This window comes from Aquarana catesbeiana, linkage group LG09 (genome assembly GCF_042186555.1).
Source record: "Aquarana catesbeiana isolate 2022-GZ linkage group LG09, ASM4218655v1, whole genome shotgun sequence".
NCBI classification, from domain to species: Eukaryota; Metazoa; Chordata; class Amphibia; order Anura; family Ranidae; genus Aquarana; species Aquarana catesbeiana.
In genome coordinates, this window is record NC_133332.1 from 37,671,807 (window position 1) to 37,689,321 (window position 17,515).

At 42.8% G+C, this 17,515-nt stretch overlaps 1 protein-coding gene across 9 annotated transcripts in view; it reads right to left on the reverse strand.

Annotated features, from left to right (window-relative positions):
- LOC141107518 (zinc-alpha-2-glycoprotein-like) overlaps positions 1 to 17,515 on the reverse strand; it is an 87,581-nt gene that overhangs the window by 16,689 nt on the left and 53,377 nt on the right. For all 9 annotated transcript variants that reach the window (XM_073598298.1, XM_073598299.1, XM_073598300.1 and 6 more), the window contains 6 exons: positions 17,317 to 17,424; positions 14,414 to 14,554; positions 12,048 to 12,164; positions 8,435 to 8,698; positions 7,094 to 7,369; positions 137 to 412 (listed from right to left, as the gene is read on the reverse strand). In XM_073598298.1, the coding sequence (XP_073454399.1) occupies positions 137 to 412; positions 7,094 to 7,369; positions 8,435 to 8,698; positions 12,048 to 12,164; positions 14,414 to 14,554; positions 17,317 to 17,424 (1,182 nt within the window). The remainder of the gene's footprint in view (positions 1 to 136; positions 413 to 7,093; positions 7,370 to 8,434; positions 8,699 to 12,047; positions 12,165 to 14,413; positions 14,555 to 17,316; positions 17,425 to 17,515) is intronic.

A 17,515-nucleotide genomic window follows, 5' to 3' on the forward strand; every position in this document is an offset into this window, starting at 1 on the left:
CCTGGGCTCACAGTGTGCCTAAAAAGTATAGAAAATTTGAAGTTTGCCTTTAACAATGTACAGTATTTGCAGGATGTGCCTGACACATCGGACAAGCTCAAAACATCTTTTGACTTCTCAACTCATATTTACTTACCCCATTTTACAGTGAGAGTCTCCTTCAGACTGCTGTGGTCCACATGACAGGAGTAAGTATCTACCTCCCTTGTTGGCACTTCCACACTGATTCTGATCTGATAGGTGCCATCAGGATGGGGGAGAACTGGACTCATTTCATCTGAAGGAACATCCCCCCCCCAATTCCTCACCCACTTCACATCTACAGGTCGGGGGTGAAACCCGTACACCAGGCACTGAAGTCTTGTTATCCCATCTGATTGGTGATGGCTCCACACCTTCACCTCTGGGGGCACTGAGAAAAGCAAATAAAATATATATTATATCTTTATTATACAATTCATTAAGATATGGAAACTATTATTTGATCACATTCTTCTTTCCAGATTTTTGCATTCTCAGAAACTCGTTCACTAATTAGTGGGTTTTGGGGCTGAAGTTTTACAATGCTGAGAGAAGCAGAGTAGCTTCATGTTTGTTAATGACCCTAGAGTCTCTAGCAAGAGGCCTGATGATAAACATTAGACTATATTTAGGTAGGTGAGAACCTCCCACCCATTACCCCTTTAAAGAGGAAGTAAACCCTGATGTGTTTTTCTTCCTCTTTATTCCCCTGCAAAGTAAAAGCATAATGGGCTAGTATGCATCGCATACTAGCCCATTATGTGCCACTTACCTGCAAACGAAGCCCACGATGTCCATGACGTCCCCGCTGGTGGCCGCATCCATCTTCATCCCTCTTCCTTCCGAGGCCCTTGACTCGGGCTCTGTGACTGTCCGGAGCCGCATGACGTCACTCCCGTGCATGTGCGCGGGGGAGACACCGGTCACGGCACATGCTGGGGGAAAAATGGCACAGCGCAGTGTACATGAAATATCTCCTGAACAACGCACATTCAGGAGATATTTTCATTACATATAGGTAAGTCTTATTATAGGCTTACCTATATGTAAATATGTCTCAGCGGGGTTTACAACCACTTTAAGCACCTGTCTGAACATAACTTAAAGGTGAAGGAGTTTATATAAAATACATGGCAGGACAATAAATATAATGGGGAAGGTGTGTATTTAACAACACCCTTTCAAAATACACAAAGGTCCAAACTACATCGGAAAAGCTAGGTGATTTGACATTGTAAAATCAGCAAAAAATCAATAATATTTGAGAAAAATACACCTATTGACGTCTCCAGTGATTGCTAGAGAGTCACATTCTCATCCAGTCACTGGTTATAGATTATAGTAATGAGCAGAGCCCTCTGATTCCTCCTGTATTGAATTGTATTGTAACTGGATTGTCTGCCCTCATGTTATAAAGTGCCGCATAAATTGTTGGCGCTACATAAATCCTGTATAATAATAATAATAATGATAAAACTGAAATGCCTGTTAATATGTCGTGAGCTAACCAGGGCCCAGACATTAGTAAATTTTAGTGCTATTTTTTACAAGCAACTTTTTGAGTATGTAATTAATTGAATATCAAATTAAAAATCTAGTTAGGGCCTACAACTTTCATATCACCTGTTATGCTCATTTATGGCAGAGTAACAAGTTTTGCTTTAGAGTAAGGTGGTTATGGGGCACATGCTTACATTTCATACACTTTCTCACCATTCTCTTCATTTGCAAAATTGCTGTGTAAGCTCTGACCCAACCCCGAGTCCGAGCTTACACAGAGCTAAAAACCTACCCCCGTCCCATGTGACAGCTTTTGGGTCAATGTGTAATTGTGGGGAGGCAAGAGGAAGAGAGTCACATGTGCCTACTTATGTGGAAGAACTGTGTGCTTCTCTGGCTCCAGCAGGAATGCAGGATGGCAGAGGAGCAACTAGATGCAAGTATGTGCTCTTAGGTCCATATCTAACATTACCAGGTTTGCTATGAAGGACACATGCATATGTTACATAGTTGCATAGTTACATAGTAGGTGAGGTTGAAAAAAGACACATCAAGTCCAACCTATGTGTGTGATTATGTGTCAGTATTACATTGTATATCCCTGTATGTTGTGGTCATTCAGGTGCTTATCTAATAGTTTCTTGAAGCTATCAATGCTCCCCGCTGAGACCACCGCCTGTGGAAGGGAATTCCACATCCGTGCCGCTTTTACAGTAAAGAACCCTCTACGTAGTTTAAGGTTAAACCTCTTTTTTTCTAAATTAATGAGTGGCCATGAGTCTTGGTAAACTCTCTTCTGCGAAAAAGTTTTATCCCTATTGTGGGGTCACCAGTCCGGTATTTGTAAATTGAAATCATATCCCCTCTCAAGCGTCTCTTCTCCAGAGAAAATAAGTTCAGTGCTCGCAACCTTTCCTCATAACTAAGATCCTCCAGACCCTTTATTAGCTTTGTTGCCCTTCTTTGTACTCGCTCCATTTCCAGTACATCCTTCCTGAGGACTGGTGCCCAGAACTGGACCGCATACTCTAGGTGCGGCCGGACCAGAGTCTTGTAGAGCGGGAGAATTATCGTTTTATCTCTGGAGTTGATCCCCCTTTTAATGCATGCCAATATTCTGTTTGCTTTGTTAGCAGCAGCTTGGCATTGCCTGCCATTGCTGAGCCTATCATCTACTAGGACCCCCAGGTCCTTTTCCATCCTAGATTCCCCCAGAGGTTCTCCCCCCCAGTGTATAGATTGCATTCATATTTTTGCCACCCAAATGCATTATTTTACATTTTTCTACATTGAACCTCATTTACCATGTAGTCGCCCACCCCATTAATTTGTTTAGGTCTTTTTGCAAGGTTTCCATGTCCTGCGGAGAAGTTATTGCCCTGCTTAGCTTAGTATCGTCTGCAAATACAGAGATTGAACTGTTTATCCCATCCTCCAGATCAATTATGAACAAATTAAATAGGATTGGTCCCAGCACAGAACCCTGGGGGACCCCACTACCCATGACCATTCTGAGTACTCCCCATTTATCACCACCCTCTGAACTCGCCCTTGTAGCCAGTTTTCAATCCATGTACTCACCCTATGGTCCATGCCAACGGACCTTATTTTGTACAGTAAACGTTTATGGGGAACTGTGTCAAATGCTTTTGCAAAATCCAGATACAGGCCTACAGGCCTTCCTTTATCTAGATGGCAACTCACCTCCTCATAGAAGGTTAATAGATTGGTTTGGGAAGAACGATTCTTCATGAATCCATGCTGATTACTGCTAATGATATCGTTCGTATTACTAAAATCCTGTATATAGTCCCTTATCATCCCCTCCAAGAGTTTACATACTATCGATGTTAGGCTAACTGGTCTGTAATTCCCAGGGATGTATTTTGGGCCCTTTTTAAATATAGGTGCTACATTGGCTTTTCTCCAATCAGCTGGTACCATTCCAGTCAGTAGACTATCTGTAAAAATTAGGAACAACGGTCTGGCAATCACTTGACTGAGTTCCCTAAGTACCCTCGGATGCAAGCCATCTGGTCCCGGTGATTTATTAATGTTAAGTTTCTCAAGTCTAATTTTAATTCCGTCCTCTGTTAACCATGGAGGTGCTTCCTGTGTTGTGTCATGAGGATAAACACTGCAGTTTTGGTTACTGAAGCCCCCCGATTCACTCGTGAAGACTGAGGAGAAGAATAAATTCAATACCTTCGCCATCTCCCCATCCTTTGTAACCAGATATCCTTCCTCATTCTTTATGGGGCCAATATGGTCTGTCCTCCCTTTTTTACTGTTTACATACTTAAAGAATTTCTTGGGATTTTTTTTGCTCTCCTCCGCTATGTGTCTTTCATGTTCTATCTTAGCTGTCCTAATTGCACCCTTACATTTCCTGTTGCATTCTTTATAAAGTCTGAATGCTGAGGATGATCCCTCAACCTTGTATTTTTTGAAGGCCTTCTCCTTTGCTTTTATATGCATTTTTACATTGGAGTTAAGCCATCCAGGATTTTTGTTCGCTCTTTTAAATTTATTACCCAATGGGATACATTGGCTAATGCCCTTATTTAATATGCTCTTAAAGCAAACCCATCTCTCCTCCGTATTCTTTGTTCCTAATATTTTATCCCAGTTTATGCCTTTTAGCAAGGTTGCTCCCTCGCTACCTGAATAGGTGAAGCTTTGCTCCCAACCTGGGGAATGGCAGCTTAAATTCTGCAGAAATTTCATCAGTAGTGATGGGCCAAACACCCCCCCCTCCCCCAGTTTCGGTCTGCACCAGAACTCTTGAACAGGGAAAAAGTTCAGACCCGAGCTGCTAACTGTATTAAAGTCTATGGGACCCAAACATGATAGATCAAAAGTCCCTATTTTGAAGGCTTATATGCAAGTTATTGGCCATAAAAAGTGTATGGGGTCCCAGATACTGCTCAAGGGGACATATATCAATGCAAAAAAAAGTTTTTACAGCAGTAATTTTAACCAGCCGCTTGCCGACCAGCCACCGCAGTTTTACTGCGGCAGAATGGCACGGCTGGGTGAAACAACGTTACCTTACGTCGCTTTGCCTTTTGGACACTAGGGGCGCACGCACCCACAGCCTGTGCACGGAGCCGATGCAAATGCCCGGCGGGCATGATGACCGCCGCCCCCCCGCGTTCGCTCGTGACGGAGCGAGAACCGGGATCTGTGTGTGTAAACACACAGATCCCGGTTCTCCCAGGGGAGTGGAGAGAGATTGTGTGTTCATACTATGTATGAACACCGATCTCTCTCCTCCTAGACAGTCCCATACCCCTTCAGTTAGAACACACATAGGGAACACAGTTAACCCCTTCACCACCCCCTAGTGTTAACCCCTTCGCTGCTAATGACATTTATACAGTAATCAGTGCATTTTTATAGCACTGATCGCTGTATAATTGTCAACGGTCCCAAAAATGTGTCAAAAGTGTCAGATGTGTCCGCCGCAATATCGCAGTCCTGATAAAAATAGTAGATCATTACTATTTAAAAAAATAATAATAATAAAAATGGCATAAATCTATCCCCTATTTTGTAGACGCTATAACTTTTGCGCAAACCAATCAATATATACGCTTATTACGATTTTTTTTTACTAAAAATATGAAGAAGAATACATACCGGCCTAAACTTAGGAAAAAATTTGTTTCTTTATAAAAAATGTGGGATATTTATTATAGCGCAAAGAATAAAAACCGCAGAGGCGATCAAATATTACCAAAAGAAAGCTCTATTTGTGGGAAAAAAAGGACGTCTATATTGTTTTGGGTACAGCGTCGCACGACTGCGCAGTGCCATATCACCAAAAATGGCCTGGTCATTCAGCAGCCAAATCTCCTGGGCTGAAGTGGTTAATGATGCTTGAAGTGAAACAATAAAAATGAAATATTCCTTTAAATATTGTGCCTGGGGGATCCCCTTAGTCTGCCTGTAAAGTGGCACATCTGTACAGTGTATATGACCCGCTGAAGAAAAACTGTAAGGAAAAATAAAAGACATTTAAATTGACTATCGTGGCTGCGAGTTATTGCCGGCAATGAAAAAAAAAAAAGAAAAAAAAATTGGCATCTGGTATGGATTTTAAGGGGAACCCACACACATTTTTTTTAAAATGGCACGGGGTCCCCCCAAAATCCATACCAGACCCTTATTTGAGCATGCATCCCACCAGGTCAGGAAAGGGGGGGCAGAAGGATGAGCGAGCACTCCCCCCTGAACCATACCAGGTCACATGCCCTCAACCTTAAATAGGTAAAGGGCAGGGCCACCTGGTGACGTCACTGATCGGTGCATGCTGAGTCAGTGACATCACAAGGGGGCGGTGCCACCAGGTGACATCACCAGGTGGCCCTGCCCCTTGCCTATTTAAGGACTGTCAGATGGAGGAGCAGGCATTCAAAGGTTAGCTTTCATCGCGGGCGGGCGTTTTTGGGTGTGTGGTGGGCATCGTGATCGACAATGGAGCTAAATCAGGGGACATTGTTTTTTTTTATTTTTTTAATAAAGGAATTGTCAAAAACTGTACCCCTACTTATACAAAAATATGTATAGAACCTGCTGCAGCAAAACAGACACAAAAAAATGACATTTAAATTGATTTTCCTGGCTGCAAAAAACAAAAAAAAAAATTGCCGGCAATAAAAAAAAAACACCCTTTGGGTATGGTATGGAGGAGAACTGCACGCTAAAATGATTTTTTTTTTTAAATAAACAGCATTGGCCCCCTCCCCCCAAATCCACACTAGATCCTTAGCCAAATTATTAAAAAAAAGTAGCATGGGGTCCCCCCAAAATCCATACTGGACCCTTATTTGAAAGGGGGGACCTAATAGTCTGCTATGGGTTTTGGGGGGACCCCACACCATTTTTTTTTAAATTCTGGCATGGGATTCCCCTTAAAATTCATACCAGACCCAAAGGGCCTGGTATGGATTGTGGGGGGGTACACTTTTTTTAAGATCTTCTAATGCTGGCAAATTTTTTGACTCATTCGTTGTTGCGGCGGCTGGGTTTGGCTTATGCTCGACCCCAACCGTTCGCCCATCACTATTCACCAGTAAGGGACAAACACTTTCCTGATCTAGCCAGCAAGGGCGTGGCACATGCAAGCAGTTTAGTGGGACATCTGCCATAAGCCGGCCATAGACGGGTCGAATCTTGGCCAGTTCAACAGGAATTGGCTGAGATTCAAACCATGTATGGGCAGATTGAACGATCGATCAACTTGGGTACAACCAGCCTGTCAGATTTTACATGCAATTATTGCTGTTATAGGTGCTAGCAATAATCACAGTGATCTCCCGCTGGGGACGGATTTCTCCGCCCCTGCTGAGAGAACACAATGGCTCTGATTATGTTTATGGGCAATCGAGCGATTTCCTTTCCTGCAATCAATTCGCTCTGTCAATGGCTGGCTTTACTCTCCCTGCTCTAAATTGAACTTACCTTCCAATAACCACCTCTTTTGCAGAATGTTTTTTCTGCTTTGATGTGACATGTGCACATTAAGATAGGACAAGTACACTTTGTGCTGTGTGTAGCACCAACTCACCTCTCTTGTTCAGCTCTGGTTCACCCAAGCTTATGTATTTTTGCAGAGCATTAGTGCAGTGCTGTGTAAGATAGCCTATCACACTCTTGGCAATTATTGGGTCGCTGTTCCATCTATCAGCGCTGATCTGTGCTTCATACAAAACCGGCGTCCACAGCGATGACTTGTCATCTAGGTACAAGAAGTCTCTCCCATTTAGGGCATACTGGTAATGGCCTCTGACACTTCCATCTTTGTTCCTTTTACAACCATACATAAGCTGGAGAGTGAGGAAAACTGTAAAGAACAAAGAACATACAATTAACAGATGTCACCTTCACCACGTCAGTCGTCTAGATGCCTAAATGTACTAAGTTGCTGTCATATGATTGGCTGATTAGCAATTTGTGATAGCAAGCAATTGAACAGGTATACCTAATAAAGTGGCTGGTGAGTGTATATGTGATCAGGTATCTTTTAGACCCCAAAGGGGCTTTAGTATGATACTCAAAGGGGTTGTAAATGTTTGTTTTTTTAAATTACAAACATGTTATCCTTACCTGCTCTGTGCAAGGGTTTTTCACAGAACGGCCCTGATCCTTTTCTTCTGGGGTCCCCAAGCCTTGCTCCTGGCTCCTCCCTGCATCGAGTGCCCCCACAGAGAGCCACATTCCATAGGGGCACTCATACGGGCACGCTCCCGAGTCCTGCTGCTGCGTCCTTTGACACAGACAGCAGGACTCAGGCCCGACATTCGGCTCCCGTGTCACTGGATTTGATTGACAGCAGCGGGAGCTAATGACTCCTGCCGCTATCAATCTATCCAATGAGAACCAGAGACAGCGGCTGCAGCTACTATGCTCTCTCGTCGCTGGAAAGATCAGGTTCAGGTAAGTAAAAGGGGGACTCTGGGGGGCTGCTGCACTACAGAAGTTTTTTTCACCCTAATGCATAGAATGTATTAAGGTGATAAACCTTGAGGGTTTACAACCCTTAATACATATGTACAGTATATGAGGTCTTTTCAAGTTGAGAACATTAGAGGTTGGCTACCAGGGGCAAACGCATGCCACATTATACACTCTTTATTGGGTGTATTTATACTATATGACAATGATTTTTTTTAAATGGTTATATTATAAAATAATGTAACACTAAAATATGAATTTTTGTAGGATGTGGTGGTTCTTTATTGCACCTGAAAATGTCCACTTATCTAATTAATGGATCTGAGTCTACAGAGAGGAAGGGAAGACTTCCGAAGGCTTGCTCACTACAAGCTATAACGTCTCAAACAATAATCCAAAAAATGATGTAACTTTAGTAATGAATAAGCTAAAAAATGCCGTATACAATACTCACCAGAAGAATCATTGAGCCGATGCTTCAGTATACGGAGGTTGTCCTCGAAGACCTTCTCCCAGCCTCGGCGATAATTTGTTTCCCTGTCCCAATAACTTTCATCCTCGTGCTTTTCCATCCAGGAGGCCACAGGGACGTCACACTTTCTATCATGGTCATATTTGTCAATCTGCTGATCATTCACAAAGCCCACAGCTTCAAATTTGAAAGGACATTTGTCTTGCTGATATACTCCAGTGTGGTAATACATCAGGCTCTGTGTTTCTGATCAAGAGAAGAGAGGCATGTTATACTACAAGAGAGCGCATGAAACCTGATGAAAAGTGAATTCTGATTGGTTGTTCTAGGTTATTGCATTTTACACATCCTGATGTTTGAATTTTCTTACTGAATAAAACTTGAATGAAGAGAATGGGGTTGATTTACTAAAGGCAAATAGACCGTGCAAGTGCAGTTACTCCAGAGCTTAGTAAATGAGGGAAGCTCTGCTGACTTCCATCATCCAATCATGTACAAGCAAAATTGCTTTTTTTTTAATTCATTATTTTCTTTGCACGTGATTGGATATTCTTTGCAAAGCTCATTTACGAAGCTCTGAAGCGACTGCACTTGCAAAGTGCACAGTCTATTTGCCTTTAGTAAGAGGCTGCAGTCTCAGACTTTTGTGAACACAGCCAATAATTGCACAGGCACCAAGATTTATTTACATAATTTTGTCATCTCTTAACCAGCATCTTCACAAAGCTGACCCTGGATGATGCTTGGACAAAGAGAAAAAGCAGATAAAGACATTGTCATGGGGAGCTTTGTGATTTCTGCGAGAGGTGATGAATACTTGGAAGTAGGGCTGGGAGATTTTCTTTAAATAAAAATCTTCGATTCTCTTAAAAAAAACTCGATTCACGATTCGAATCGAGTTTTTTTGTTTTTGGAAACCGCGCCGGTCCTGAGGCGCTGCGGGCATGAGCATTTAGGCGAGGCCGCGGCTATGGCCTAGTCCACGGCATTCGGCCGTAGCCGCGGACTAGGCCGAAGCCGCGGCCTTGCCTAAAAACTCATGCCCGCAGCGCCTCGGGACCGGCGCGGTGGGAAAAAAAAAATCTAAAAAAAAAAAATCGATTTGACCTCTCAACTCGATTCAAGATTTAAATCGATTTTTTTCCCAGCCCTACTTGGAAGTATTACACCTTACATTACTTCAAGCAGAGGGTTTGCAGCCTAAGCAGAGATAATTGTTCTGCTTCTTTCACACTATTGGATGATGGATCTGACACTCACTGGCCTGTTAAGCTGGACAAACACTGGATTTTTTTAGTTCAGCCTTCAGACAGCATTGATGAGTGAATCTCCTGTTGCTCATATTGTAATACCTTAACAGCGGCTACATCCGATTGGATGAAGCCACTGTCCCAAACATTTTCTATCTGGCTCATTAATTTTTTCATTAGAAGCAGGAAGGTGGTGACAAGGCCATTCGTGGAGTGAATTCTGACTCATCAAGAGTAGTGTATGGCCAGTTTTACAGATGTCAACTCTTTAATGTATGGACTATTCCCCGAGTTACTTTGTGCCAATGCCAGTATCCCAAGCAGGCATAGGTGTGCGTATGGGGTGTGCCGGATGTGCCTTGGCACACCCTAATCATCCCATGCATCTCCAAAAGTCTACCTGTGTGTAATTTAATCTCAGAATAAATACAGCTGTTCTGTGGAGCCCTCAGAGGTTTGTTAGAGAACCTTAGTGAACAAACAGCATCATGAAGGCCAAGGAGCACTCCAGACAGGTCAGGGATAAAGTTGTGGAGAAGTTTAAAGCAGGGTTAGGTTCTAAAAAAATATCCCAAGCTTTGAACATCTCACGGAGCACTGTTCAATCCATCATCTGAAAATGGAAAGAGTATGGCACAACTGCAAACCTACCAAGACATGGCCATCCACCTAAACTGACAGGCCGGGCAAGGAGAGCATTAATCAGAGGAGCAGACAAGAGGCCCATGGTAACTCTGCAGGAGCTGCAGAGATCCACAGCTCAGGTGGGAGAATCTGTCCACAGGACAACTATTAGTCCTGCACTCCACAAATCTGGCCTTTATGGAAGAGTGGCAAGGAGAAAGCCATTGTTAAAAGAAAACCATAAGAAGTCCAGTTTGCTAGAAGCCTTGTTGGGGACACAGCAAACATGTGGAAGAAGGTGCTCTGGTCAGATGAGACCAAAATTAAACTTTTTGGCCTAAAAGCGAAATGCTATGTGTGGTGGAAAACGAACACTGCACATCACCCTGAACACACCATCCCCACTGTGAAACATGGTGGTGGCAGCATCATGTTGTGGAGATGTTTTTCTTCAGCAGGGACAGGGAAGCTGGTCAGAGTTGATGGGAAGATGGATGGAGCCAAATACAGGGCAATCTTAAAAGAAGACCGGTTAGAGTCTGCAAAAGACTCGAGACTGGGGTGGAGGTTGAGCTTCCAGCAGCCCTAAACATACAGCCAAAGCTACAATAGAATGATTTAGATCAAAGCATATTCATGTGTTAGAATATAAGGAAAAGGGGAATAAGGGTTTCAAGGCCCCCCTTTTCCTCATGGGAGCACAGCAGCAGAAGTTTCAAGTCTCCCCTCAGGTCAGGGGCTCGTGGCTTCGGGGGAGCCTTGTGACTGATGAAGAGGGGAGCCTTGAAAATAGACAGAAGGTTCTGGAACCCCTTGGGGTCCCTATATAAAGGGGGTGTGGATAGGGTCTGATGCTAGTCGCCGGTGGATGGTATAGCTGCAGGAGCTCCCCACCCCTCCCTCCCTTGTCGTGGTCTTTATATTGTGGTGGGCCACCTTTCTGTTTGGACAGTTTAATAAATACTGATGTGGTTTTGTAATACAGCTTGAGCTGTAATAGCCGAGCTGAATAAATGGTTATTGTATATTTAAGTTGGTTTAACTATCTATTGTGATTTTGTGTGAATCGTTTTTACAATTATATTAAAACCAATAATAAAGCTGCGGACAATTTTTGTTCCAAATGATCTTGAGTGGTTTACACATTTAACATGTCTGGTGATTGTTTAATATATTGCTGCTTGTGATCTCATGGACCAGTCAAAGTCCAGACCTAAATCCAATTGAGAATCTGCGGCAAGACTTGAAAATTGCTGTTCACAGACGCTCTCCATCCAATCTGACAAAGGTTGAGATATTTTGCAAAGAAGAATTGACAAACATTTCACTGTCTAGATGTGCAAAGCTGGTAGAGACATCCCCAAAAAGACTTGCGGCTGTAATTGCAGGGAACGGTGGTTCTAGAAAGGATTGACGGGGGGGCTGAATACAAATGCACGCCACACTTTATCATTTTCCTTCCACTTTACAATTATGTGCCACTTTGTGTTGGTCTATTACATAAAATCCCAATAAAATACATTTATGTTTTTGGTTGTAACATGACAAAATGTGGAAAATTTCAAGGGGTATAAATACTTTTACAAGGCACTGTACATGCATGTCTGTTTGTGCACACCCTAATGTAATAGGCTTCGCACATGTATACATGCTGGTCTGCCTGTGGAATACCATCCAATGTGTGTGTTGTGTCAGCTTCTAGAATGAATATAGGCACTCACCAGAGACGACACTCTGAAACAATGATGTTAACATTACTTTAAGTATTAACGAAGATGAAAGATAGACTGCAGGAAGTAGATCTCTGGAGGATGAATCTGATTTTTTGAGTATACCATCTGTAATTAAACCAAAAATATACATCATCAATGCATGCCTGCATATACTGTCCGGGGCCCTCCTTCCCATAAATGGCCTTCTGATAGTAGGTCCAAAATTGACATGTAAAGAAAAAAGCTAACCTAATGTCGCGTACACACGAGCGGACTTTGCGGCAGACTTTGCCCGGCGGACTTTTCCAACGTACTTTACGACGGACTTTCTGAATGAACGGACTTGCCTACACACAATCCACCAAAGTCCGTCGAATTCGTACGTGATGACGTACGACCGGACTAAAACAAGGAAGTTCATAGCCAGTAGCCAATAGCTGCCCTAGCGTGGCTTTTTGTCCGTCAAACTAGCATACAGACGGGCGGACTTTTCGACAGGACTCGATGTCGACGGATTAATTTAAAACATGTTTCAAATCTAAGTCCGTCCAACTTTTGAGAAAACAAAGTCCGCTGGAGCCCACACACATCGAATCGTCCGACCAAATCCCGTCCGCCGGGCAAAGTCTGCCGTAAAGTCCGCTCGTGTGTGCGCGGCATAATGTCGAGGTGAAGAAAATGTCATGGTTTATAGGTAGTTTTTGGGCTGAAGTATATCCACTGATCTGAAGGAGTTTCCATTTCCTCAGGCTGGCAGGAGACCATTGAGCACTAATTTGACCCCTGCTATGGGCTCCAGGCAGCCATCTTGGGGAGTGCCATATCTCATTGGATGCTGAAGTCTGGAGAGATTTGGGCACCCATTTCAACACAGAAGTCCTTCAAAACAGTGTGGGAGTAAGATATGGATAGAGTACCCCCTGTATAGGTAGTGAGTAGGAATAGTATTAGGGAGTGGTACATGTTGAAGAGAGAAAGAACACATTTCCCATAACAGGGGGTCTCCTCTGTCAGGTTCTCAGAACAGTTTCCCACTGGCAGACAGATATCTGCAGAGGCTTTCGGGGATCGCAATGTGGCATGGTAACAGGTAACACCACAACCCCTCCACGGGAAGTTCTCCTCTGGCATCCTGCGATCTTAAAGCAGATCTAAACACTGAAGGTTTTTACCTTAATGCACAGTAAGGTATAAAAAAACTTCTGGGCGCAGCTTCCCCCCAGCCCCCCCCCCCTTTATACTTACCTGACTTACCTGATCTCAAACCAGCACTGTTTCCAAGAGCAGAAGCTCTCTCCGCTCTCTCCCTCCTCATAGGCTTTGAGACAGCAGTGGGAGCCATTGGCCCCTGCTGCTGTCAATCACAGCCAATGAGCAGAGAAGGGGACGGGCCGAGACATACATAGCAATTATAGTGTGTTGGAAGTAAGAGATAATTGATTATAGGTATCTAATATTTGGACAAAATAGGAGTCAGACAGCAATAAAAACTGACAACTGTTCTAATCTAGCAGGTCCCTCCTAACCCTCTTGTATTGAATTGCATTGTTGCTGTATTGTCTCCCTTTATATTGTAAAGTGCTGTGCAAACTGTTGGCGCTATATAAATACTTAATAATAATAATAATAATAATAATTAATCTCCACTCTATCAAAAACTAAACAAACTAAACAACTTTGGCCTCATGCACGCTGGACGTTATAACGTTATATAAACGCCAGTAGGTTTGCAGTGAGTTTTACAAAGTTTTTGAATGTTTTTGCAATAGCGTTTAGCATTTTTCAGCATTAGTGTTTTTTTAGCGTTTATTTCTTTCAATGGATCAAAAACGTAAAAAAAATATATTGGTGAGCCACGTTTTTGAGAGTTTTTGGGCGTTAGAGCGTTTTCACAGCTGAAAAACTCCTCTCAGAACCCACTAGTTTTGGGTTTTTATTTACAGCCAAAAACAGTTGATAACAGCCTGTGTGTACATGGACACATAGGATAACATTCTGGAGAGTTAATTGACTGTAGAAAAAAATGTCTGAAGCCAAAAACTGCAGCTGTAACAACGTCCAAAAACGTCCAGCGTGCATGAGGCCTAAAGTGGAAATCGCACCTGAAGTCGCCAAAAGCAGTACAGGAACTACTTTTGGGAATCGGTGCGGCGCCACAAATGTGACGTCGCACCGATTCGGACAGTGCCATTGCCGTCAATTGCCACATATCAAATCGCTTGCCAAATCGCATCTATTTGAACCTAGGCTAAGGCATTTTTAAAATTATATGTAAATCTCTTTAGGCACTCATAGAAGGTATTCTAGAATATAATGCATTTATTGTATTATAGTTACAGTTCTGTTTAATTTGAGTGAACCGAAATTCAACTTACATGAGGATATGGAAAAGAGTTTTCTAGCTGGCTTCTTTCGAGGACGTTTGTTATACTGGGAATGATGGCCAAAATCCAACTTGAACTGTGTTTTAGACTGTATGAATCTCAAATATATTTTGCTTATGATGCCAAGATACACTGATTAAAAGAAATAATAAATAAATAAAGAAGATAAAACTGGTCAGTTATTGATGTAATACATACAATGTTTTTGTGTGCTACATCATAAAAATGGACACTTGTGGAAAGACTACTGTAGTGCATTCAGAGAAACAGACAACCATGATCAATATACAGTAAAAAAAATTATAATAGTTATAATCAGAATTTTCCCCAAAACAACAAAAAGTTTAATGTAGAATGCCAGTCAAAAATAACAAGAAAAAAAAGAAGTGTAGCCCAATAAAAAGGTAAGATAAAAAAGCAGCTTTTGCTGAAATAGTTTACTTTATTCTCGATATTTTCTCCACAGTACTTTTCTTCTGCCACTAGATCTGGCCAGCATCACTCAACCTACCTCCCCTGAGCCCAGGTCATACTGGACCCACCTCCAGCCTGTGATTGGATAGTAAAAGAAGAAGCAGCACAGTCATGAGCTCCTCTCTCTTTCACTTTGCTTTTTCCTTCTATAAGCATGCTTCTTGTCAGCACATAAACTGACGGGCTCTTTGTACTTCAAGTGACTGATACCAGGTCACATTCAGGCATGTACACTGTTTGTATATAAAACATACAAATATCCAACTCAGGGCTGCTTTTAAATGTACATATGCAGTGGGGCCCCCTGATGCACTGCATGGGTTAAATGCTTGTCTGGCTGAGGGGCAGGAATAAGTACAACTACTTACCTTATTGCCCACTCCCACAGGCTCCTTCCTCTTTGTGCAATCAATTCCCTAAATCCACTTCACTTCACTGCCTGGCTGGTTACATTTTTCTGATATCACTACATACATACACGGGTGTATCTACCGCGAGGCAAACAAGGCGTTTGCCTTGGGCGGAATTTTTGGGAGGGGGGCGGCTCTGCTCAGGCAGAAGGGGCTCTTTAACCACTTGCCAACCGTGCTATAGCCAAATGATGGCTACAGCGCAGTTGTCCAGTTCTGGGAGGGCATCTATTGACGTCCTCCCAGAACTGCGCCCGCTGCAGCATACACCCGGGGCACTCTGTGATCGGCTGCTGACACAGCAAATCACAGATCGGGATAAAGAGCCAACCACAGTGGCTCTTTACTGTGTGATCAGCTGTTTCCAGTCACAGCTGATCACCATGTAAACACACTTGCTGGTTATTGGCATTCACAGCATGAGGAGAGGAGAGAGCCGGTAACTGGTGGCCAGTGTGAAAGGGGAAAAGGGGACATCTGCACTGATAATCAGGGCACTGATCATTAGTGTCCTGATAATCAGTGCAGCTTCAACAGTGACCATCAGTGCTGCCTATCAGTACCAATCAGTGTCCATCAATAAGGATGAGCTCAGGCGTGTTCGCAAACTGCACGTGCAGAGCCTGCCAGGAAGTTGGCACTGCGGAGCGCTAATCATAGGTAGTGAGACATTTTCCCGATGCGCAGCTGCAGAGATCAAGAAATATCTCACTGCCTGTGATAAACGCTGTGCAGTGCCGGTTCTGCAAGTGTGGTTTGCGAACATGCCTGAGTTTATCATTATCCATCAGTGCTGCCAAAAAGTGCCGCCTATCAGTGCTGCCTATTAGTGCCTATCAGTACAGCTTAATCAGCGCACATCAGTGAAGGAGAAAAATTACCTGTTTGCAAAATTTTATAACAGAAACAAAGACAACTTTTGTTCGGTCTTTTTTCGTTTGTTTATGATATTTATTTTTATTTTATTATTTTTTGTTTATGATATTTATGATGATATTTTTACCGGCCCCTTCCCCCGCTTTTCATCCTGAAACATCCCCCTGTGTGCCTGCAGCAGCAGCCGGTGGGAGAGGAGAGGAGAGGAGGGGAGCCGGAAGCGCAGCAGCATAATTCTGCATTGCATGGGGTGATGAGGGCGAGTTCCAGGCACACCCCGTGTACATGCCTATGCTTAAATCTGCCTAGTGTTAAGCTATAAAGTGCAAGTTAAGGAAAATCTTGCTTATATATTTTTTTTTTATTAAAAGGAAATATTTTCCAGCATTTTAATATTTGGTTGTCCTGGAACTTTGCTGCCACAGGTGTTCTATCTCTCCATTTTTAATCCGTTTGTTGGTGTATGAAAAAAAGACAGCGTTTCATTCCTATGGGCAAACGGATGTCAATGGGCGTTGTCCATTTGCATCAGTTTTTCCTCAGCTTACGATAAGCTCTGTTTTTTAAATTGCAGAAGTCAGCATTTTTTTTCCATTTAAAAAACATAGGCGGACAAAAAAAACAGATGTAGATGGAAAAGAACTAAAACAGAAGATGATGCTAACTGATGTAAACTGAATGAGTTTTTTCTTAGCAAAACCCGCGACTGAACAGATGATGCCCATATAAAAGGGGCCTAAAAGTCAGCTATTGTAACTATCTAAATTGTAGAAGCAGAATATGAGTAGATAACAATACACTTTGCTTAGATATATATATATATATACAGGGCTTTTCTTCAGCGGGAATGTCCGGCACCTCCAGCACTAAATGCATGTAATAGCATGGGGTGTCGGGTGTGCTGGAGGGTCTATTGATATTGGCTGCTGGGGGATCAATTGTCACTAGTGGGGATCTGATTTTGTGTGGGGGTCTATTGTTGCTGATGGGGAATCTATTGTTGCTGGGGGGGTCTTATGTTGCTGGAAGGGATCTACTGTTGATGGAGATGATATTATTTGGAGGTCACCAACATTCTTGCTGAGCTAAAATAGATCTCAAAGATTGTAGCTGAATACATTTTCTATATCTTACCGGTTAGAAGTGATCTGATTACTTTATATTTAGGTTTTAACATTCGTAAACCACCATCATATGATGTGACCGGCTCTGGACTTTCCTCTGGGCACTGTACACATTTATCTTCAGGACCATAGAAACAAATAAATGTAGTTAGACAGAATGTAGCAGGAGCAGAGCATCTATTTGTTGTATATAATCTGAAAAGGTCACC